The 24,509-nt window shown below is 45.1% G+C and overlaps 1 protein-coding gene across 1 annotated transcript in view; it reads right to left on the reverse strand.

Moving 5' to 3' along the window:
- The window catches only part of CALCRL (calcitonin receptor like receptor), a 196,064-nt gene that overhangs the window by 62,558 nt on the left and 108,997 nt on the right, over nucleotides 1-24,509 (reverse strand). The window contains exons 6-7 of the mRNA XM_088451049.1: nucleotides 24,043-24,134; nucleotides 8,863-8,989 (exon numbers count right to left, since the gene is read on the reverse strand). Coding sequence (XP_088307175.1) covers nucleotides 8,863-8,989; nucleotides 24,043-24,134 — 219 coding nt within the window. The remainder of the gene's footprint in view (nucleotides 1-8,862; nucleotides 8,990-24,042; nucleotides 24,135-24,509) is intronic.

Below are 24,509 nucleotides of genomic sequence, written 5' to 3' on the forward strand. Positions count from 1 at the left end.
CTGAGTAACCATCTGGCACACACGCGATACATTTTCAGTCACAATATGCTGAACCCATTCGAATGAGATGCCAAGTGAAGCCGAAAGTTTGCATAAAGTTAACCTTCTGTCATTTTGCAACATCTCCGCAGCTTTGGCAATGTTGACATCTTTAACCATGGTGGATGGTCTCCAAGAACGCACTTGGTCAGTCACTCGCATATTACCCTCTTTGAAATGCTTCCACCACCGAAATACTGCAGCACAGCTAATTGTTTCTCCACCCTATGGTTGCCGTAAGATTTCATGATTTTTTTTTTTGCCGCTTTTTCCAAGTTTAACGCAAAATTCAATCACACATCTGACGTAATCTCACAGACACGTCTTCCTCATCTGCCATGATGAAACGTACGAAGATCTGTGACCCAACAAAGAAGACTACGGCAGTCCAACCGCTGGTTCAGACACATCGATGTATGAGCTTCACAAAAACCAGCATAGCGTTGCCATGACTACCTATGGGACAGAAAAACAGTGGCAGTCTCATTACTTGCAATCACTTACCTCTCCTCTGTCTCTGGAGTCCTGCATCTGCCGGCCGCCCGGAACTGCAGAGCAGCAAAAATCACAAGTAAAATGGCATGGCGGCCATTTTCCCAGTGATTTGCTCATGTGCACTAGAGATGTCCCCAGGAATAAGGCATGGGTGCCATTTTCTCAGAGACCCACACATGTAGACTCTTGCTACTGACAAATAATTATCCCTAGTGTTTGTCTACATGTGCTAGGGAATATAGATTGTAAGCTCCACTGGGACAGGGACTGATGTGAATGGTCAAATATTCAGAATGTGTGTTCATACAAATAACTGATAATAAAACAATATATATTAATGAGCTGTAACACTTCTACAAAATCACTGCATGTCCAATATCTGAGCTCCGAATCAGCTGTGTTTGTAATACTGTATAATCAAATTGCTGTTTTCCTCTTTAGCCAAATTGCTGGGGATTAAAATATATGATGAGTTTTAAAGTGCTAGATGATAACAATATACAATAAATATAGCAGCACTGAAAATCATTTGACATGTTCTTTGTGCAACCTACAATTATATCAGAAGTCTAGGGAGCATGTTGTGGCAAATCTAAGTTTCGATTGCAGATACAGTATGTGTGATGTTCCCAAATTCTTTGGTTGGATGCTGGTGTGTGATCTCCACTGGCCTTATCTTCATAGAGAGAATGACCAAGATCCAGGTGCAGAGAGGTAAGAAGACCCCAACTAATACCACTAAGATCCACATAGGGTATTTTTTTATTTTATATGTCATGATTTATATTATGGGGAAAAAGAACATTGTTTGTACGCAGGAGAGGGGCACAAGGGATTGTTGTGTTGTATGAGGGTAAATAAACAGGGCATACTTAATAAAAGCTTATCATCATCTACTTATACACCTCTCTAATAGCCTTTTTGACTCTTATCCTGCACATTATTATCTTTTCAATGTTCACTCTAATATGTTTTCCTTGTTACTACTTGTCATGATGAGGGCATAAAAGTTAATAAAATAAAATCTGAAATAGAAATCTCAACTACCTCATGAGAGAAGTGCTTCTAAAGCATTAGAGCAGATACTCCAGGGGTTAATCTAGCTATGCTGACATCTCCAATAATCCTCTCCTATTATATGCAGTGCCTGTGTCCTGTTTCCCATCAGTGGGTGTGCAGTTCAGGAGACATTCTGGCTACTCTCATCTTCAGCTCTCCAAGATAAGGGTTTATTGTTCTGTTTTCAAAGCACATTGGCCCTCATTCAGAGCCACTCGCTAGCGGCAGTACGCTCGTTCCGAGCGATGTTCGCACATCTGCGCATGCGTACGGTTTTTAGTACGAATGCGCGAACCAGTCAGTGCGGCCGAAAATCGTTGGTACGCAATATAGCGAGGGCCTGCTATTTTGAGTTACAGAATGAGGCGTATGTGGGTGGTAACAGGGGAAGGTGCTTGAAAACGGGGAGTGGAGATCCGAACGCAGGCGTGCTTAAAGGTCAAAACGGGCGTTTTAAGGGAGTGCATAATTAATACAGCAGCGTCATTGACCACGTCACTTGTTTTTTTTTAACTCAGAACTGTTCGCAAAATAGCGGTTGAAAACACCAACCACAAGAATAGCGAGCAGTTCATACGCTGTACGATGTAGCGGACATGACGTATGGTGCGTGCGGCCAGGGGGCGTTTTTATCAAATAAACGAGCGTATGTTTTGCTCGTTCGTTCAGACTTAGAGGTGGGAACAGACTGCAATTTGCGAACGGATCATTTGAATAGCCACCCCTTGTTTTTGAACGAACGACCACAAATAGCGAACGGCTCTGAATCAGGCCCATTGTCGGAGTCAGATTATACTTTTAGTAAGGAGATGGATACATCAAAGTAATTTCTTTTATCCTTCATGTTTGCAAAAGTGTCTATACAAATTTATAAACTAAACTCCAAGGAAAATTATAATAATCTATTATCTCCTTAATATAGTTATATTATATAATGTGTATATATAGAGAAACATTTATTCCTGATCAAGAATAAATTTAGGCTTTTCTGACAATCACAATAAAACATTGGGAGAGTAAAAAGTGAGTTAAGTTCCCATGCTATAAACTTTGTCATCAGCCAAGATGACCAGTCACAGACATCCGAGGGGAAAGGTGATTAAGTCTCTTTAAAAGACCAGGCAACCTTAATTCTAATGCCAGTCAAATGTTAAGGGGCCTATCCATTACACGACTTTGTGAACAATCCGACCAAAACCAGGAGCTTTTGGTCGCATTGTTCACAAAGTCGTGTAATGAATAGCCGGCAAGGACCAGCGATGTGCGTGCATGCTAGGTCCTTGCCGTCCCCGACTGTCTACTGAATATGCCCGTCAACCTGACGACACTTGTCAGGTTCGGCATGTTCAGAGATAGGAGGTCGGACTCCTGCACTGAATGACGTTCAGTGAATGCTGTTCAGTGCGGGCACCGCACCTTGGCGACCTGAAGGTCTGAACGCTAGACATTCAGTCTTTCAGGTCACCGAGTGGATAGGCACCTTTAACCTCCCATAACAATCTCCAAGACTTAAGCTGGGTGTACAACCTAAGCAATATATTGGACGATATATTGTTCAGATGTGGATTGGAGCGATATATCGGCTACATCGCACGGTGTATACAGGTGATTGCACGCTCCCATGTGTCATTCATCACATCTTCTGATTTGCTGTGCATGCATGGCAGATCAGATGTTCCGGCGGACGACACCATGCTTCGGGATTCAGTGCCATAGCTGGCGCTCCCGATGCAGGCCACACCCTTTCTGCATGATATAACATGGAGGGGGCGTGGCCTGAACCAGGCGCCAGAAGCGTGTAATTACAGCAATGCCCAGAGCATGCTCAGGATGCTCCGAGAGGCTGTAAGGGCAACGTTGTGACCGCCTGGAGCATCCTAAGAATGCTCCAGGCGGCTCTGCTGCAGAGATTCTGGTAGCAGGGTGCCGTTACAGGCACCCTGCTAGCCAGATGCCGGAGCTGTGGGTGAGCGGCACTGTCGCCCACAGAGCACTGCACTCTGTGTGACTGCTCCACTCACACACCCCTAGTTACGGCCCTGTCTGGATGTGGCAGGGGAAAGATATATTGGGCAGTCGTACACCACATCGTGCAGTGTGTCTCTGGGTATACACATCGTCTAGTTAGTGTGTACCCAGTTTAAGATTGCAAGTAATTCTATACCTACTGTATTCCTTCCTTTTAGTTTTATTTTTGCTTTTGGTATATCATCTTTATTAATTGTCTTTATATTATGTATTGTATCTCTATTGCACCATTTTTCATATATTTAATTCCAATGTAATAAGTTAATGTTCGAATTACTTTAAACAAAACCATAGTTTGGCTGCGATAATCCTTTAAATGCAGGTGTGTTAAGTGTTGACCATTTTAGTTCTCCGAATGCAGTGTGTACACCTTTGCATAGTTAATTTGTAGGTTTCTATTAGGGGTGTGCACCGGCCACTTTTCGTGTTTTGTGTTTTGGTTTTGGATCTGGATCTTTCTTCGTGTTTTGGATCTGGATTGGTTTTGCCAAAACCACCCTTCCGTGTTTTGGGTTCTGGGTTTTGTGTTTTGGATCTGTATTTTTTTGAAAAAAAGCATAAAAACAGCTAAAATCACAGAATTTGTAGGTTTTTCTGCTCCTATGCTATTATTAACCTCAATAACCTTAATTACAACTCATTTCCAGTCTATTCTGAACACCTCACACCTCACAATAGTGTTTTTATGTCCAAAAGGTTGAACCGAGGTAGCTGGATGACTATGCTAAGCGACACGAGTGGGCGGCACAAACACGTGACCCATCTAGGCATGATACTGCAGTGGCAGACAGGATGGCAGTTTGAAAAACAGGCCCCAAACTGTACATAATACAAAGAAAAAAAAGAGGTGCAAGATGGAATTGTCCTTGGGCCCTCCCACCCACCCTTATGTTGTATAAACAGGACATGCACACTTTAACAAACCAATCATTTCAGCGCCAGGGTCTGCCACACAACTGTGGCTGAAATGATTGGTTCGTTTGGGCCCCCACAAAACAAGCTGGCAATTAATCTGTCCCTGCACAAACTGGCTCTACGGAGGCAAGATGTCGTCCTCATCCTCCTCATCCACCGATTCCTCACCCTCTTCAGTGTTGTGTACATCCTCATCCTCACAGAGTATTAATTCGTCCCCGCTGGAATCCACCACCACAGGTCCCTCTGTACGTTCTGGAGGCTGGTCTCCCTGGAAGAGTTGATAATTCATTTTATGAACATCATCTTCTCCACATTTTGTGGAAGCAACCTCCTACGCCTTTCGCTGACAAGGTTGCCGGCTGCACTAAACACTCTTTCGGAGTACACACTGGAGGGGGGGCAACTCAGATAAAATAGAGCCAGTTTGTACAGGGACCTCCAAATTGCTTCTTTTTCCTGCCAGTACAGGTATGGACTGTCTGACATGCCTACTTGGATGCTGTCACCGATGTAATCCTTTAACAGACAGACGCACGCTTGTCGCTGCTACTTTAAGGATGCACGTGCGGCTACATCGCACACAAGTCACAAACACATAAAAAAAAATAGTTTTTTTATTTTTTGGAGCACTTTGAGGGTTACACCACCCTTTAACAGACAGGCGCACGCTTGTCGCTGCTGCTTTAAGGATGCAGGTGCGGCTACAGCCCACACATTTCACAAAGACAGAAAAAAAAATAGGAATTGTTTTATTGTTTGTGGAGCGCACTTTGAGGGTTACACCACCCTTTAACAGACAGACGCACGCTTGTCGCTGCTGCTTTAAGGATGCAGGTGCGGCTACAGCCCACACATTTCACAAAGACAGAAAAAAAAATAGGAATTGTTTTATTGTTTGTGGAGCGCACTTTGAGGGTTACACCACCCATTAACAGACAGACGCACGCTTGTCGCTGCTGCTTTAAGGATGCAGGTGCGGCTACAGCCCACACATTTCACAAAGACAGAAAAAAAAATAGGAATTGTTTTATTGTTTGTGGAGCACACTTTGAGGGTTACACCACCCTTTAACAGACAGACGCACACTTGTCGCTGCTGCTTGGAGGATGCAGGTGGAATCTAGACGGGATTTGGAACCGGGGACACACTACCTCCATCAATTGTCTAAATCCCACTGCACTAATGGCGGATACCGGACGCACGTCTAACACCAACATAGCAGTCAAGGCCTCAGTTATACGTTTTGCTTCAGGATGACTGCTGTCGTACTTCATCCTCATCGCTAGGGACTGTTGGAGGGTCAATTGTTTAGTAAAAGTAGTGGTGTTCCTACTTCCTCTCTGGGATGATGAACAACTCCCAGCAGCAGCAACAGCACTAGGAGGAAGTGATTCTTGATCTTTCCCTATTTTATTTTTATCAGAGAAAGTTTGGTCCTCCATTTATGTTATATTGATATATACGTGCGGCTAAAGCGCACACAAACACAGAAAATATTTTTTTATTTTTGCTGGAGAGTAGTGCACTTTGTGGGTAACACCACCCTTTAAGAAATGAGCCAACCGGCTCTTTACTTATGGGACACAGGCGCACGCTTGGCGCTGCTCCTTTGTTGATGCACCTGCAGCCACAGTGCACACAATTCACAAACACAGAAAATATATTTTTATTTGGTTTGGAGTGTACTTTGGGGGTTACAGCACCCTTTAACGGTCAAGCCAGCCGGCCCTTTACTTATGACACAGGCACACGCTTGGCACTACTTTGTTGATGCACGTGCGGCTACTGCGCACACAATTCACAAACACAGAAAATATATATTTTTTTGGTTTGGACTGGAGTGTACTTTGGGGGTTACAGCACCCTTTAACGGTCAAGCCAGCCGGCCCTTTACTTATGACACAGGCACACGCTTGGCACTACTTTGTTGATGCACGTGCGGCTACTGCGCACACAATTCACAAACACAGAAAAAATATTATTTTTTTAGCACTTGGGGGAAGCACCCCTGATGGACAGAGCACCCCCTGGACAACACTACAGCACCCCTTTAGGACTGGGACACTGCACAGGACTTTGGAGTGGACACAGCCCCTATGGAGAACTGACTGCACAACACAGTCCAGCCAGCCCCTATGGACTTTGAAGTAGTGGACACAGCCCCTATTAACAACAGCAGCACAGCACAACACAGCCAGCCCCTATGGACTTTGAAGTAGTGGACACAGCCCCTATGGACAACAGCAGCACAGCGCAGCACAGCACAACACTACTCTGCACTACACTGCACTACACTACACAGCCCAACCAGCCCTAACTCCCACCCTCCCTCTTCACTGTCCACAGCCGAGTGAAAAAATGGCGCTGACGCGGGTACCTTATATAGGATCCAAAGCTCGCGAGACCCGGAAGGCGGGATGATGACGTTTTGCCTCGATTTCAGATCCGAGTCAGGCGGGAAAAGTCGAGCCTGACTCGGATCTGCCTCGGATCGGGGGAGCTCGGGGGGGTTCGGATTTCAGATGTCCGAACCCGCTCACCCCTGGTTTCTATTGGACTTACACAGTAGATGGTAGTAGATAGTATGTACTGTATGAAAGTCAGTGCCTGTGTCAGGATTGGCCCAGCTAGATCTTTAGAACATAGGACAAATAAGTGCAAGATCAAGTGCTGAAATCCTCTATGTCCCCTTATAGTAACTTTCAAGTCACAGTTTGTGACAGATTTCTAATGAATTTTTAATGAAAACGTTGACGTGTAAGATTGATTCAGTTTTGTATTTTCTGAAAATACAAAGTCTTCTGATATAAACAAGTTATAATTTGTGTAGGTACCACATAATAAAATCATTGATATTGATAGAATGTGATGAGTACAAATGTGAAAAAATGACTTCAGCACAAAAGTAAGAAAACCCTTAGCAGGTGTTCAGGTTAAGAGTGGTTATAGTTGGGAGGCTGCAAGGTTATGGGAAGGGGTGGGAAAGTGTAGGTAGAGCACTGTAATTGTGTGTTTGCCTAATTGCAAAGAATTAAGGGCTACATGAGCCTGGGGCTGAACATTTTCAAGGGTCTATACTGAGAATGGGAGGAGCTGTGACCAGTACTGTGTGAGAGTGGCCAGGTCCATATGGGTGTGTACACCCCCTACACTATCAGTCCCAATGTCTATTTAAATACATAAAAATAGAAAAATTGCATAATTTTCGGAGAAACTTATAAAAACAATTTTAATACTTATGACTTATGGCCGACTGTGTGGCCAGCTAGGCAGCTGGTCATAATCATAATGGGCCTATTTTTATGTGGAGGTCTGGAACTGTAGCTCCATTTGCTCCATTGTTAATCTGGCCCTGGACTCCATTACATGTGGATGTAGATATGTAATTGAGTCCAGAGGCGGCACTAGGGTCTGGGGGACGTACCCCCTGCGTGTGCACACCCGGTTTCATAACTCTGGGGGTGTACCCAGCACTCCCGGAAATGCCGGACTGTCTCCAGAGACTCTCCCTGCTCTGCTGGCTCCTTCTCAGTGCCCGGGTCCAAGCTCCCTGTCACTAAGAAGGAGCCAGCATTTTGACGTCACCCTCTCGGAGGTGGTCCGCACCCCCCTAATGATGCCACTGAGTCGTCTATTCAATGATCACTATTATCAGTAACTATCTAGATACTTCTGTTTGGCGGTTTGTAGATTATCTGTCTATTTGCATTACTTAACTGGAATTTTAATATAAACTGATGTTCCCATTTAATTTTTTAAGGGATAAACAAAGGATGTGGATTTTTTTAATCCTCTATTATCCACCTTGACCGACTCCCACTACTTATGATGGCTATAATTATGCTTTTTCTTTATATTTCTCTTTTCACGTTACATTCACATTGTATTTCTCTTTCCCCGACTTTCTTCCTCTAGTTCCTCTTCCCCTCACTAATCATTCTAGTTGATTATCAGAGATGGAAACGTGTCTCCATTTTATACTGACAATGCATTAACCCCTACACGTCTCATCATGCCCTGAATTTGCTGTGTGAAAATGTGATTCACATCATGGCGAAGTGGAGGCTGAAGCTGATGGTAGTAACTGCATTACAAAGGCCCTCTTACCCTGCTGCACAATGAAGTGATGGATTCTGGGCATTGCATAGTGGGGGGTAGGGAGAGGCCATGATGACGCAAAATGAATCATCACACTCCCCATACTTGCCTCTTGGACCTCTCTTCTTGGATCTCTTGGAGGGAAGGATACAAATGTACACAAATATGATTTAGAAGAATTCATCATACACATGCTGCAATATCAACAAAAATGATGCGACTTACCGGGTTGCTGGCAATTAAAGCTTGGTTGTTGGCCACAGCGGTTAGCAAAATAATAGTGACAATTGAATTGCACACAAATGATGAAAAAAGATTTTTGTGAAGTGTGATTCTCTGGCAGCTTAAATTTCTAAAGGAAGAGAAGGAAATGCAAGGAATAAAATCTCAAATATAAGCTTTCACTGTAAAAATAAGACAAATTATTTTTTCAAATATTAGGTTTGAACATATCAAAGCAGTGTAACTGGCATCTTTAGCAAGCTCTTTATGACCCCAGCTTCCTATTTAGATATGGCTGAAACCATTGTCTTGTTTTTGCAATTAACCAGATTTTGAACAACTTGCAATTTTAGGGCATTAAGACCAAATTAGCCTTAAATGAAAGAGTGACAAATGCCATTCAAATGCAACCAACCAAATGATAAGCATATGCCAGCCAGGGGGTTATGTTAATTTAGTTGCTACGTCCACTTCAAGGCCATGTAGAACTCCTCAGAGTCCTTTGGATTTTGCCCATGGTCCAAAAACACTGGCAGGTTAACAGGCATCTAACTAAACTGATGTATCAGAAATGAACGTGAAATGCTGCTAATTTCAGTATCTCTTATAAAATTAATCAGGATACATTTGGTGCAGCTGTCAAAATAAGTGAGGTGTGCACTCCTCTCAAAAGAAATTCAATAAAGATGTGATAAAGACTGTGCATTCTATACACCCAGAGCCAACAAATACAAATATGATTGTATATATATTATATATAATTAAAAGAAATCCCTAATAAAAACAATAGCATAAATGACACCATTGATAAACCCAAATTCGACATACAATATAAATACAATGAAATATATATACAATAAAATTGGCACACTGTTGTAACAATTCAGCATAAAAGAAATAAAATTAAGCAAATTGCCATTAAACAGAGGGAACGGTATCACCACCTGATCAGCTAATCCAAAACAGCAGTAGCATCTAACTAAACTGACCCTAGAATGTATGTGTCTGTGATAGCAAAAGTTGATTGTAAGCATTTCTGGTAAACTAACATGCTCTAATAGTAGAGCACTGCAAACAGGGCTTGATTAATACTTCCATCCTCCCTATGTTAATGCACAACCCACCATATTTACATTCATATTCAGTCACTTGTAACCTTCAGTTGCCCTTGTTGTAATCGGATTACAGCAATCAGTGTACAGTAGATCACCCCTCAAAGGCACACTGGAAGATTGCTATACAATACAGAGAATACCCTAGTGACCGCCATACAAGAGCATTCCACTGACCACATTACAATACAGAGATCACACTGACCACCATATAACAGAGAACATTCTAGTGATCACACAAAACAGCATTCTTGTGACTGCCAAGCAATAAGATGCCCTCATCATTAATTAAGCACTACTCAAAAATCACTAACTCTTCCAGCATCAACCTAAAAACTCAATTCAACATAATTAACTGCTTTATAATCATATCTGTCTCATTCTTATTATGAAACCATTAAATTATATAAATTCATGTTCATTAACTCTCTCATGTCTTTACTCAGTCTCACCATAGTAACCATATTATATTAATTAACCCCATTACCCTCATAATCCAATCCAAGAATATTAACTAAATCCCTTATTCTTAATATACACATTCCTCCATCCATCCCCACACACCTGTTGCTGATCATCTTCCTGTATATCCCATGGTATGAGAGTGGCACTAGCCCACTGTGTGTGTGAAGGAAATGTTCCAGAGAGGAGGAAGGGCCACCATAGAGGAGGCAGGAGGCAGAAGCTGAATAATGGGGTTGAGTACGGGATTCCAGGGCTCAGGATCCCGGCGGTCAGAATCCAGACACCAGCATCTGGACAGGGTTAGGATTCCTATACCTGTTGGTCAGTATCCTAACCCTCCCCCTCTCCCTACCCCTTCCTCCCTACTGCCTAAACCTAACCTTCTCCTGGCGGGATTCCGGCACCGGCATTTTAATTGTCGGCATCCCAACTGTCGGTATTATGACTGCCTCGCGAATAATGTATCAGTAGGCCATTGCAAGGAGACCCATTAAAATATCAGAGTATCTGTGTACTGTCTGCTCTTTTAACCTGCTACCTCCCGTGCTGAAAACCAAAATAAAACATTCACTACAGCTCATTAATTTCAATACACCACCCAAATTGTCGATGTTTCAGAAAGTAATGAAAATATAGACTTTGATTAATATATATTTATTTTGGCAAATAAATATGTTTTGTACTCATATACCTTGTTTACAAATACATTTTGAATTACTTGAATTTTTTCTCATCAAAGTATCAACCCTTAGCGGCGATCACAGCAGTGCAAACGCGGGGCATTCTGTCAGGACAACTTGTCTAAAGTTTCAGCTCTGATTGTAGCTCACTTGTCTTGTAGCAACTTCCAAACATGATTTTGCACATCACAAACACACCTGTCCAGGTGATCCCAAAGAAGTTCAATTGGACTCTGGGGTGGCCAAACCATATATTCTTCAGCACCTGTTTTCATTGTTTTGACTGAACCACAATTGAACCTCCTCCATGCTTGACTGTTGGCTGAATGTAAGCAGGAAGCATGTGCTCGCCTGTAGCACGTCAAAAACACTTGCACCTCTTGGACCTAAACACCTAAAACTTTGATTTGTCTATGAAAGGAATCTTCTTCCACTGACTAGTGGGTCCAGCTCCTGTGATTTTTTGCCAGCAATAGCCTCTTCTTTTTATTTATGGGCCTAAGCAATGGTTTTCGGCTGCAATACATCACTTCAAGCCACCGACTACAAGGCGGAGTTTGATGGTTGTCCATGTTTCCATGAGAGCAGCACGGATCTGACAATCTGTTTTGGAATCTGTTCCATTTGGATCATACTTTGATAAATGTATCCTCCTGTTTTGTGGTCACTCGAGGTTGTCCAGGTCGTGGGTGATCACATACACTGTTGTTTACAGTGTATCTCTTGAGGAAACGCTGCACGCCACCAAGAGAAACCTTCTAAGGCGAGCAATTTTACGCCAGCTATGCCCTGCATTTTTCAAAGCGACTATAGTAGATCACTTTTTGATTATTAACTCCTTCCTGGGAGCCATTTACGAAACCACTTTACACATTTTCACAATACAAGGTAATCTTCCACTGTGTATGTGTTGACGAATTGGTTTCAAAACAGCAATGGGCATCTGATATCACTACGAGCATCTCGTGACCATGTGGGCGTACATTTGTTTATTTTCAAGGATCAGACATTATCTGGCAGTTAGCATACCGCCCAACTTCTTTACCTCAGGAAGAGGGACCTTTTGCACACGGCGCAGCCACGCACCTGAAATTAGGGGGCTTGGCCTCATGGTTAGGGGGCATGACTTTGCAGGGAATGTTCAGTGTTCTCCCCAGGCTGTTTTTTGCGGGTGCACCACCTGGCAAGAATCAGCCACCACCAGGCACTTTGGAATCCTGCAAGTGGGGACAGTATCTGGGAGCTGTATAAAAAGGACCAGATCCTGCAGAGTAGGGGTGTGCACCAGCCACTTTTCGTGTTTTGGTTTTGGATCTTTCTTCGTGTTTTGGATCTGGATTGGTTTTGCCAAAACCACCCTTCCGTTTTTTGGGTTCTGGGTTTTGTGTTTTGGATCTGTATTTTTTTTAAAAAAAGCATAAAAACAGCTAAAATCACAGAATTTGTGGGCTTTTCTGCTCCTATGCTATTATTAACCTCAATAACCTTAATTTCCACTCATTTCCAGTCTATTCTGAGCAACTCACACCTCACAATAGTGTTTTTATGTCCAAAAGGTTGCACCGAGGTAGCTGGATGACTATGCTAAGCGACACGAGTGGGCGGCACAAACACGTGGCTCATCTAGGAGTGACACTGCAGTGGCAGACAGGATGGCAGTTTGAAAAACTAAGCCCCAAACAGTACATAATGCAAAGAAAAAAAAAAGGTGCAAGATGGAATTGTCCTTGGGCCCTCCCACCCACCCTTATGTTGTATAAACAGGACATGCACACTTTAACAAACCAATCATTTCAGCGCCAGGGTCTGCCACACGACTGTGGCTGAAATGATTGATTCGTTTGGGCCAACACAAAACAAGCTGGCAATTAATCTGTCCCTGCACAAACTGGCTCTACGGAGGCAAGATGTCGTCCTCATCCACCGATTCCTCACCCTCTTCAGTGTTATGTACATCCTCATCCTCACAGAGTATTAATTCGTCCCCGCTGGAATCCACCACCACAGGTCCCTCTGTACGTTCTGGAGGCTGGTCTCCCTGGAAGAGTTGATAATTAATTTTTATGAACATCATCTACTCCACATTTTGTGGAAGCAACCTCCTACGCCTTTCGCTGACAAGGTTCCCGGCTGCACTAAACACTCTTTCGGAGTAAACACTGGAGGGGGGGCAACTCAGGTAAAATAGAGCCAGTTTGTACAGGGGCCTCCAAATTGCCTCTTTTTCCTGCCAGTACAGGTACGGACTGTCTGACAAGCCTACTTGGATGCGGTCACCGATTAAATCCTCCACCATTCTGTCAATGGTGACAGTATCATATGCAGTCACAGTAGACATGTCAGAAATTGTTGCCATGTCCTTCAGTCCGGACCATATGTCCAAATTTTTGCCTGCCTGCCCTGCATCACCGCCAGCGGGTTGCTTAGGATACCTAAGTTGTTTCCTGGCAGCCCCAGTTGCGGGAGAAAATGAAGGAGCTGTTGAGGTGTCACGTTCCGCTTCAGCTGACAGTGTTTTCACCAGCATGTCTTTGCACCTCTGCAGGCTTGTGTCGGCCGGAAAGAGAGACACCACATAGGCTTTAAACCTAGGATCGAGCACGGTGGACAAAATGTAGTGGTCTGATTTCAACAGATTGACCACCCTGGAATCCTGGCAAAGCAAATGAAGGGCTTCATCCACAAGTCCCACATGCCGAGCGGAATCGCTCCATCTTAGCTCCTCCTTCACTTTCTCCAGCTGCTTCTGCAAAAGCCTGATGAGGGGAATGACCTGACTCAAGCTGGAAGTGTCTGAACTGACTTCACGTGTGGCAAGATCGAATGTGTCACGACCCTGTCTAGTTGTCACCTTTTGCCTTGAGACTTAACCCTGTCAGCTGTCCCATGTCTGTGTTTTTAGTTCTCCTGGGGATCTGCTCTGTCTTCTCTATGCATTCCTGTCACAGTAATTACTGCACCTGGTCTCTCCTGTCTGTGAGCACTGCTAGCCCTGATTGGAGTCGCAGGTGTGGTTCTGATTCTCAGAGCTGCAGAGATGAATACTCCCTCTGCATGTTGTGCCTTCCACCACTCAGAATGCTACTGCCAGACCACCTGTCCATATCCACCAATTGCTGCCAGACCCAGGGTATATGTTTCCTCCCCTGATAGCATTCTGGGCCTGAACATCTCGTCTTCCCGTGGTGTAAGGTTCATGCTGTTTCTGCATTTCAAGTGTATCCCTGAAACCTGTTAGCTATACCTGGCAATCCAGTTAACCTGCTGGCAGCAACCCCTGGTGCATCCCGTAAACCTGCTACAGTAATACCTGGCATCCAGTCGTCCGGTTACAGCAATACCTGGCCTGTGCTCTGCTGCTAGTCCTACTCCTGGTTGGTCCCTGGCACTCTGTAAACCTGCATCGTGTCACCCTGCCTTGCTTCCTGCTGTGGATCAACGCCTGCTCCTTTTACCTACCTACTCCCTCCCTGAACCTAAAATTCCCAATTATCCAATCCAGCCTACACCTGAGTTCCAACCTTGTCACAGCATTTCCGGATCACCCTGTTTAACTCTCGTCTCAGCATTACCTGATTTCTCTTCAGCCATTGTCACGTTATTCCAGGCCAGAGTCAAGTTCCAAGCTCATCAGTTCTATCCACGTAGCCACCCAGCTACCAGCGTCTACCCACGGCTATTCAGCCGCTCCACGTAGCTACCCAGCTAACAGCGTCTACCCACGGCTATCCAGCCTCTCCACGTAGCCACCCAGCTACCAGCGTCTACCCACGGCTAACCGGCCGATCCACGTAGCTACCCAGATACCAGTGTTTACCCATGGCTATCCAGCCGCTCCACGTAGCTTCCACGCTACCATCCGTCTGCAAGCCCATCTACTAGTAACCCGACCAGCTCAGTCAGCCTACCTGCCGGTCCCAGTCCGGTCCCTCCAAGTTCCTTCTGGTTACATTCCAACGTCTCAAGTTTCCAGTTCCAGTCACTCATCACCAAAGGCAGTTCTCACTGCTACCCACTTCTTATAATAAAAGAGCTATTCATCTACATCATCTGTGGTTCCAGTCATGCCGGCCTCCGTTGAAACCCAATCACCACCTGAGACAGGTAACTCGCAGACACCAATTGTGACAGAATGGCTGGAGAACCTTGCACAACACGGAAATCATTCTCCACTGCACTTGAGTCAGGTGCATACCCCCTCCTTTGCCTATGTCATAGGTGGATGTATAGGCTTGATTGGCCTTTTGCTGCTCCTCCATCCTCTGAAGCATATAGAGGGTTGAGTTCCACCGCGTCACAACCTCTTGCTTCAGGTGATGGTGGGGCAGGTTCAAGAGTGTTTGCTGGTGCTCCAGTCTTTGGCACGCAGTCGCTGAATGGCGAAAGTGGCCAGAAATTTTTTGGGCCACCCAAAGCGTCTCCTGCATGCCCCTGTCGCTTTTCAGAAAATTCTGCACCACCAAATTTATTGTGTGAGCAAAACATGGGACATGCTGGAATTTGCCCAGATGTAATGCCCGCACAATATTCTTGGCGTTGTCAGATATCACAAATCCCCAGGAGAGTCTAAGTGGGGTAAGCCACTGGGCGATGATTTCCCTCAGTTTCTCTAAGAGGTTGTTGGCGGTGTGCCTCTTACTGAAACCGGTGATACACAGAGTAGCCTGCCTTGGAACGAGCTGGCGTTTCTTAGATGCTGCTACTGGTGACGCTGCTGTTGTTGCTGCGTAAGGTGATACATCTACCCAGTGGGCTGTCACAATCATATAGTCCTTAGTCTGCCCTGTTCCACTTGTCCACATGTCCGTGGTTAAGTGGACATTGGGTACAACCGCATTTTTCAGGATGCTGAGGACACTTTTTCTGACGTTTCTGTACAGTCTCGGTATCGCCTGCCTAGTGAAGTGGAATCTAGACGGGATTTGGAACCGGGGACACACTACCTCCATCAATTGTCTAAATCCCACTGCACTAATGGCAGATACCGGACGCACGTCTAACACCAACATAGCAGTCAAGGCCTCAGTTATACGTTTTGCTTCAGTGTGACTGCTGTCGTACTTCATCCTCCTTGCTAAGGACTGTTGGAGGGTCAATTGTTTAGTAAAAGTAGTGGTGTTCCTACTTCCTCTCTGGGATGATGAACGACTCGCAGCAGCAACAGCAGCAGCGGCAGCAGTAGGCGTAGCAATGCAGGATCCTCCGGAGGAATCTCGGATAGGAGAGTCAGTCATGCCAGTGACATGGCCTGCAGGACTACTTCCGATCCTGACTAAGGAGGAAATTGACGAGGAGGGAGTTGATGGTGTGGTTTGCAGGCGCTTGGATACAACAGGACAAAGGGATTTAGGTGTCCCTGGACTGCTTACGGTCTTAGCCAAAGTTTCTGAACTTGACAGTAACTTTTTATGAACGCGCTGCAGGTGACGTATAAGGGAGGATGTTCCTAGGTGGTTAACGTCCCTACCCCTACTTATTTCATCTTTACATATGGTACATATGGCAAGACAGTTGTTGTCTGGATTTGGATAGAAACATTGCCAGACTAAAGAGGTTGTCGAAGTTGAATAATTGAGTGAGACAAGTTCAGTTTAAAATTTAATCGCAGCGATGCCATCTTGCGAATGGCCGCAAGACTCCATTTTGGAAATGAGATCGCAAGACACCATTTTGTGTGGTCAGCATTAATTCAAGTTATAACCCAGGAGCTAAGAACAGATGGCAATGTTTTTGTTAACCTACCAAGGGCAACGGGAAAAACCAGCTTTCTAAGTAGAAGTAAATAAGAAGAGACAATGGGTATTTTTACATACAAATTGGGAATCCCTGGATGCAGATAAAGTATAGTTGTGGCAATTGTAATATAATATCTACACAATTGGATTTGCCTGAATCCTAGACAAGATGACTCCAAATCCCACAGTTTGAGGTGATAATACATTTGCACTTCACACAAGAGTCTGTGAGAACAAAAGAGGTTTTGTTTTCCTTTGAACACAGTAGGTGGGGGCCTGCTGACAGAGGGCATGTAGAATTACAACCCTCAGCCATCCACACTGCTGGATGTTCACTTTGTGTATGAGAGATTATGCACTTAAATTTCACCCATTAATAACTAGCGTCCTTATATCAAACCCCGAATACCCACACACTACATATTCGCACATAAGGTTCCATAAGCATCAAAATGTATGATTCAAGTTGGTTAAGTTAGTTTAAATGCTAAGAAATAGAGGTTTTTGATATCTAAGGTATTATACATGATAAGCAAGGTATGTTTGGTCTCGTTCTGATGCGTACGCTTTTTACAGAATCCCGGTGTTATCGGTGGAGAGATCGCATCATGCAAACTCAAGTTACGGATCGCAGAACTTATAAGCAACAAAATGTTTTAGTAGATGGAATGTTACAGGAGGCGCTACCAGAAAGACCCCGGCTGTTAGAGGCAGGGAAAATCTATTTGAAACAACCTGTTAAATGTGTCGTTACATATGCTCCTCCTCTGGGAACCAATGAGATCAGCAGGAAGTTTCCCCTTTGTCCTGTTTCAGTCTGGGGGGGAATAAATACATGTGTCCAAACACTGGTTTGGCAGTTCATGCTGAATTTTGGGTGAACTGAGGATATCTAGTCAGAAGTCTATCTCTGGGTCCAGAGGCGCAGCGTATGTATAACCGTACTTGGTCTGTATTATTTCCTTTTACGCCTAAATTATGTATGTATAGATTGCGTGTAACTGACTGTACTTTTACCTGAATAATACTTGTGCGTTGGAAACACAGATTCCACTCCTGTCTTTATTTGCGGTTAAACTGTGTACGCAATTAGCGTTCTGTTTAGAGGTTTTAGGCAGGGTTTTGTCTTAGAGGTTCTAGGCAGGTGAATCTTAGAGGTTTATAGGCAGGAATGTATTAAAAGGTTTATTTACAAATTTAACAAGGTGGAATGTTTGGTCTACTGCCCAGGCATGACCGTGATGGGCTTTTTCATTCCACGGACAACAACTGTCTCCCCCGGAGCCTGATTAAACAAGCCACATCACCATCAGAATCCTCCTCGCCAACTTCCTCAGTGCCAGCTACACCAGTATCCTCACCCTGTTGTACTTCAACAGTGACATCTTCAATTTGCATATCAGCAAGTGGACTGTGGCTGCTCCTTTCAGCACTTGCAGAGGGCGTGCAAATGGTGGAAAGAGCCACCTCTTCCCGTCCAGTGCTGGGAAGGTCAGGCATCGCAACCGCCACCACACTTGGACTCTCCTTGGGGATTTGTGATATCTTCTTAGAACGCATAGAACGCACAGTTCTTCGCTTTGCTTTTGCCAGCTTAACTCAGTTGATTTTTGTAGTGGGAGGAGGGCTTCCAGCGTCATGTGAAGCTGAACCACTAGTCATGAACATAGGGATAGACATTAGCCGTTCCATGCCACTCCGTGTCGTAAATGGCATATTGGCAAGTTTACGTTTCTCCTCAGATGATTTAAATGTTTTTTTTAAGGTAATTTTCCTGAACTTTGTCATTTGGGATTTTATATGCCCTCTACTATGACATTGGGCATCGACCTTGGCAGACGACGTTGATGGCATTTTATCGTCTATGTCATGACTAGTGGCAGCAGCTTAAGCACTAGGAGGAAGTGGTTCTTGATCTTTCCCTATTTTATTTTTAGGAGACATAGTTTGGTCCTCCATTTATGTTATATTGATTGATATATATGTGCGGCTAAGGCGAACACAAACACAGAAAAGAAGAATTAAACATTTTTTTTTGGAGGTCACTTTGGGGGTTACACCACCCTTTAACAGACTTATGGGACACAGGCACACGCTTGGCGCTGCTCCTTTGTTGATGCACGTGCAACCACAGTGCACACAGGCCCTGATTCAGAGCCAGCCGCTCTGACAGAGAGCTCACTCTGAATCAGGGCCGTCCTTCTTAATTTTTAGAGCGGCCTCCTGGCCACTCGTATAGCTGTGGGTGACCACCCACAGCTATAGCGAGCGGCCAGGAAGATGGTCGCGATGGTCAAGACCATCACGACCATCGGGCATGCGACGAGACCCTTGTGGTAGGGTCTCGTTGCCGCAAGCCCTGGAGTGCTTTCGGCTCAAATAGAGCCGAAAGCACTCCCACTGACATCATTTGTGATGTCAGTGGGGCCGGGCCCAGACGGTAGGCGTACCCATGGGAACGCCTCCGTCTATGCAGCCACGCCCCCGGCACGCCCACCAAAGGGGGCGTGCTGTCACTCAACATCGACAGCACGCTCACTTTGGAACGAGACCCGGAGCGGCGGTTTGCCCGTCGCTATCCGGGTCTCGCGCATGCGCACGACGGAGCCGGCTCTGTCGTGCGCATGCGCACTGGGCCACCATCGACCCACTTGCGAGCGCTCAGCGCTCGTGAGCGGGTCTGAATCAGGCCCACAATTCACAATGCACGTGCAGACACAGTGCACACAATTCACACACAGAAAATTATTTTTTATTTTGTTTGGAGTGCACTTTGGGGGTTACAGCACCCTTTAACGGTCAAGCCAGCCGGCCCTTTACTTGTGACACAGGCGCACGCACGGCGTTACTTTTTTGATGCACGTGCGGCTACTGCGCACGCAATTCACTAACACACAAAAAAAATGTTTTTCATTTTTTTTGGAGTGCACTTTGGGGGTTACAGCACCCTTTAACGGACAAGCCAGCCAGCCCTTGATTTGACACAGGCGCACGCTTGGCGCTACTTTGTTGATGCACGTGCAGCTACTGCGCACACAATTCACATAACACAGTAAAAAAAAAATTTACATTTTCTTTTGGTGTGCACTTTGGGGGAGCACCCCTGATGGACAGATCACCCCCTGGACAACACTACAGCACCTTTCTAGGACTACAGCCTTTATGGGACAGTGCACAACATAGTCCAGCCAGCCCCTATAGACTTTGGAGTGGACACAGCCCCTATGGACAACTGACTGCACAACACAGCCCAGCCAGCCCCTATGACAGCAGCACAACACAGCCCAGCCAGCCCCTATGGACAACAGCAGCACAACACAGCCCAGTCAGCCCTAGCTCCCACCCTCCCTCTTCACTGTCCACAGCCCGAGTGAGACATGGCGCCGACGCGGGGACCTTTTATAGAATCCAAAACCCGCGAGATCTGGAAGGCGGGATAATGACGTTTTGCCTCGATTTCAGATCCGAGTCAGGCGGGAAAAGTTGAGGCTGACTTGGATATGACTCAGATCGGGGGGTTCGGATCTCAGAAATCTGAACCCGCTCATCCCTACTGCAGAGTTTGCAGTTTTTTCATAATCAGATGACTGGGCCTCTAATAAGTAGAGAATATATAAAATGTTATTTCAAATTATTATAAGGTCAAGATTTAAAACAGTTTATTATTGCGAAGGCCCCCACCCGGCTACTTCTTGATGCCACCCAGCTGGAAAAATTTTCTGGGGAGAACACTGATGTTGTACCCATGAGTCATAGCAGATGGCCTCATTTCTGTGCAAAACACACATCACGTTCATCCTTTACATAGAAATCAACTAATCTGAGGGTTTTATGGAAACTAGAGCTGCAGTGTAACAGGTTGCCATGCTATTATGATACACCCAGGGGACCCTTTACGAGACTCTATGGGCCACTTAGGCTATAAAACTATGTTGAGTGTCCTCGATATAAGGCTTTAGTGTAGCAAAGTAGTGGAGTCTAACCCGCTGGCGGTGTTCGCAAGGTGGTATGGACTTTGTTGCGTACAGAGACAGGGAATGAATATGTCCAGCTGTAGTTATGCAGTACACTAGCTGAATGATGGCAGAATCAGCAATACAGGAAAGGAAACAAGTTGTAGCAGGTCAGCTACTCAGGATTCTAGCTGGAAGATGGCAGGACCAGCAAAGCAGGAACGAATCTGGAGCGTAGCAGGCCAGCTACTCAGGATTCTAGCTGGAAGATGGCAGGACCAGCAATGCAGGAACGAATCTAGATCGTAGCAGGTCAGCTACTCAGGATTTTAGTTGGTAGATGGCAGGAACAGCATTGCAGGAATGAAACAGGATCGTAGCATGGAAAGCTACTTAGGATTCTAGCTGGAAGATCGAAGGACCAGCAATGCAGGAACGAATCTGGATCGTAGCAGGTACTGGAACCAACAGGATCACTGGCAAACAGAGGAATACAGGCACCAGCAATACGGACCAGAGGCTCACGCTGCAAGACATAAGCTATAAGCGGCAGTGTGTTGCAGGGCAGAAAGGAATATAAGGGACAGAGGAACCAATCAGTGGCCAGCTCCAGATAAGCCCTCTAATAAGCAGATTCTCGTGCAGCTGGAACGCTGCAGATCTCATCATCCAGCTCCAGACTCCACAACCCCCGCGGCCGCCATGCATCCTGTTGCCTAGCGACTGAGTGGGAGCCACTGGCCAGAAGTGTCCCGACGTCCCAGTCTCCTAGCAACAACCAGGACGCTCGGTAAGGACGAGCAGCAGCGGCGGCAGCTCGTAACACATGCTGGGAAAAATCCTGGTAACTCTTGGTGCTCTAGGCTAAAGCCTATTCAGACTATTAGTTTATTAGGTGCTGACTGCATCATATTTGGTGTCAGGTTAATACAGGATGAATATATTAATAGCTTGGCTAAAGTACCTAATTAACAAATACTGCCAATTTGTTCACCCATATCTGTCAAAAAATCAAAACATGTGACCCAATGTGTGGGCATATTAGAGAAAGCTGAATATGAGAAGTCAGACAAGGCCTGAATTTGTGGAAAGGTTAAATAGGCCCAGTTGGAGGGTGGTCAGTGTGCAGGGGCAGCGTCAAAAGCATTATTTTTCCTTCCCACGCTGTATACTTCTAGCCCCTAACTCAGCCACTTTTTGCACAGGCTGCTGAGCGTTTTGACTAATAGAGTGAGAAGAAGAGGGACATGAGAGGAAGATTACTTTCTCTGCCTCCTGTATCTACTCCTCTCTCAATCACCACACACTCCTGCAATTACTTCAGAGTTGCTGCTGTTCAGAGTGGTAAGAGAGGTGGCATGATGGAGGACAAAGTTCACGCCTTACCTCATGGGTGGTACAGACCTGGGAGACACTCTGCTCACTTAGCAAACGATTGTTTTCAGCTTTCTTATTCTGCTTTTTAATGAATCATTATTTACAAATCATATACTTTTAAATGCGGGCTAAAATTAGCCAGTATAAGCGCCATTTGCATATTTTAAACAACAGGACAAATTGTAGCTGGGATGATATAATAAACAATTAAGGCAATGAGCAAGTGTTAGTCTTAGGGGGGAATTATTTATATTTTTTAGAATACAGATGTGTCCTCTCCCATCTTTGCAGCCTTGACGGCAAACGTGCGCACGCATCACTCCGTGCGACTTGCCGCACACACATGCACCATGGAACGCCAGGCCGTGGCAGTATTCGCACCATGCAATACTATGGGTCGCTGGTGCGAACGCAGCATGCGTACCAGGTCGCGTCACTCGCGGGATTCGTAGCAAAGATACAAGAGGACACATTTGTGAATTTCAAAGTTCATAAATAGATTAATTGAAAAATCACTTTAAAATGTCCCTATTTGTGTGCTACACAGTACCAAGAAAGTGAATAACATTGAATAAACACATGCTTGCCTACTTTTAAAAAAGCCTTTCAGGGATATTGTGAAAGCAGCACCTATGAGCGCGGTGTAAAGTGGTCGTGTACTGCTACATCTGAGAGGTGTGTCATAATACTGACTTACTTCCACATGTAAGCGAGCCCCAAAGCAGTTAGTAAGATCTACTTGTTGATGAAAACACACTTAGGGGTCTATTTACTAAGCAGTGTTAGGAGACAGAGTGAAAAGTGATAAGGTGCTAGCCAATCAGCTCCTAACTGCCATCTCACAGGCTGTATTTGAAAAATGACAGTTGGGAGCTGATTGGCTGGCACCTTATCACTTTTCACTCTGGGCCTAATTCAGACCCGCTCGCAAGCGGATCAATGGTGCCCTAATGCGCATGCACACGACGGAGGGAGCTCCGTCTTGCGCACGCGCGAGACCCGCATGGCGACAGCCAAGCTGTCGCTATGGGTCTCGCACCAAAGGGGGCGTGCTGTCGATGGTGAGTGACAGCACGCCCCCTTCGGTGGGTGTGCCGGGGGCGTTGCTGCCCAGACGGAGACGTTCCCATGGGAATGCCTACCGTCTGGGTCCGGCCCCACTGACATCACTAGTGATGTCAGTGGGAGTGCTTTTGGCTCTGATAGAGCCAAAAGCACTCCTGGGCTTGCGGCAGCGAGACCCTACCGCAGGGTCTCGTCGCAAGCCCGATGGTCGAGATGGTCATGACCATCGCGACCATCTTTTTGGCCGCTCGCATAAGCTGTGGGTGGTCACCCACAGCTATGCGAGCGGCCAGGAGGCCGCTCCATTTTTAGGTAGGAGGGCCCTGATTCAGAGCGAGCGCTCTGGTCAGAGCGTCCGGCTCTGAATCAGGCCCTCTGTCTCCATAACACTGCTTAGTAAATAGACCCCTGATACTTTTCAGGGCTTGCTCATCTATTGTGTCTTATATGAGTTCCATATACGTGTCCAAGAGCAACCTATGAAAATGCATGTAGCCATATGGATCATTGTGCCTTATAACCAATGCAGGGAAATGGCACAGATGATCCCATTTGAAAGTATATATATCTCCGATTTCTTGCCCCCCCACCAAAAAAAAAGCTACGTAATTGGGGTAAGGTGTTATCAGGGTGATTGCTAGATTCTTCAGGGAGTCAGGGAGATTGCTTTTATTTCAGGGGGTCTAACTGACAATAAGGCAGCATTGGCAAGTATTATACTTGATTTGATTTGTTTTTAAACTAAGGTTCAGGGTTTTTTGATGGGTAAAAAATTATTAAAAATAAAAGCACTTACTTGAAGTAGAAAAAGATTCCCAAGGATATTAGAAGTGATGCAATTGACAATCCTTGCCCGATAATAGCCAAATAATACAAATTAAGGGCTGTCTAGAAAAGATACAAGAGTATGAAAATTACAAACTGATTCAAGAGAATATATTAAACATAATAAATATATATGTATTTTATGTAAAATATGTGATATATATGTCTACATACACAAACACACTAAAAGAACATTTCTATAACGCTCCATTCACAACTATCCACTGTTACTTGCGTTTTATCTGCCTTCATAATAGAATGAATAGTTTCTTGGAGGTTCATTGTGCTGCATGAATGACCTACCGCTCAAATTTAATGTGTACTATCAGTATGATAGTTTGTAATAGTAAAAGTGCAACATAAACAAATGCATAGTAAATACATTAAAAACATAATAGTGAAATAAGTTAGTTTTGGTGGGTTTTACACATTTTCCCA

The sequence above is a fragment of the Taudactylus pleione genome, unplaced genomic scaffold (genome assembly GCF_031769625.1).
Source record: "Taudactylus pleione unplaced genomic scaffold, aTauple2 ptg000536l, whole genome shotgun sequence".
In the NCBI taxonomy this organism is placed as follows: domain Eukaryota; kingdom Metazoa; phylum Chordata; class Amphibia; order Anura; family Myobatrachidae; genus Taudactylus; species Taudactylus pleione.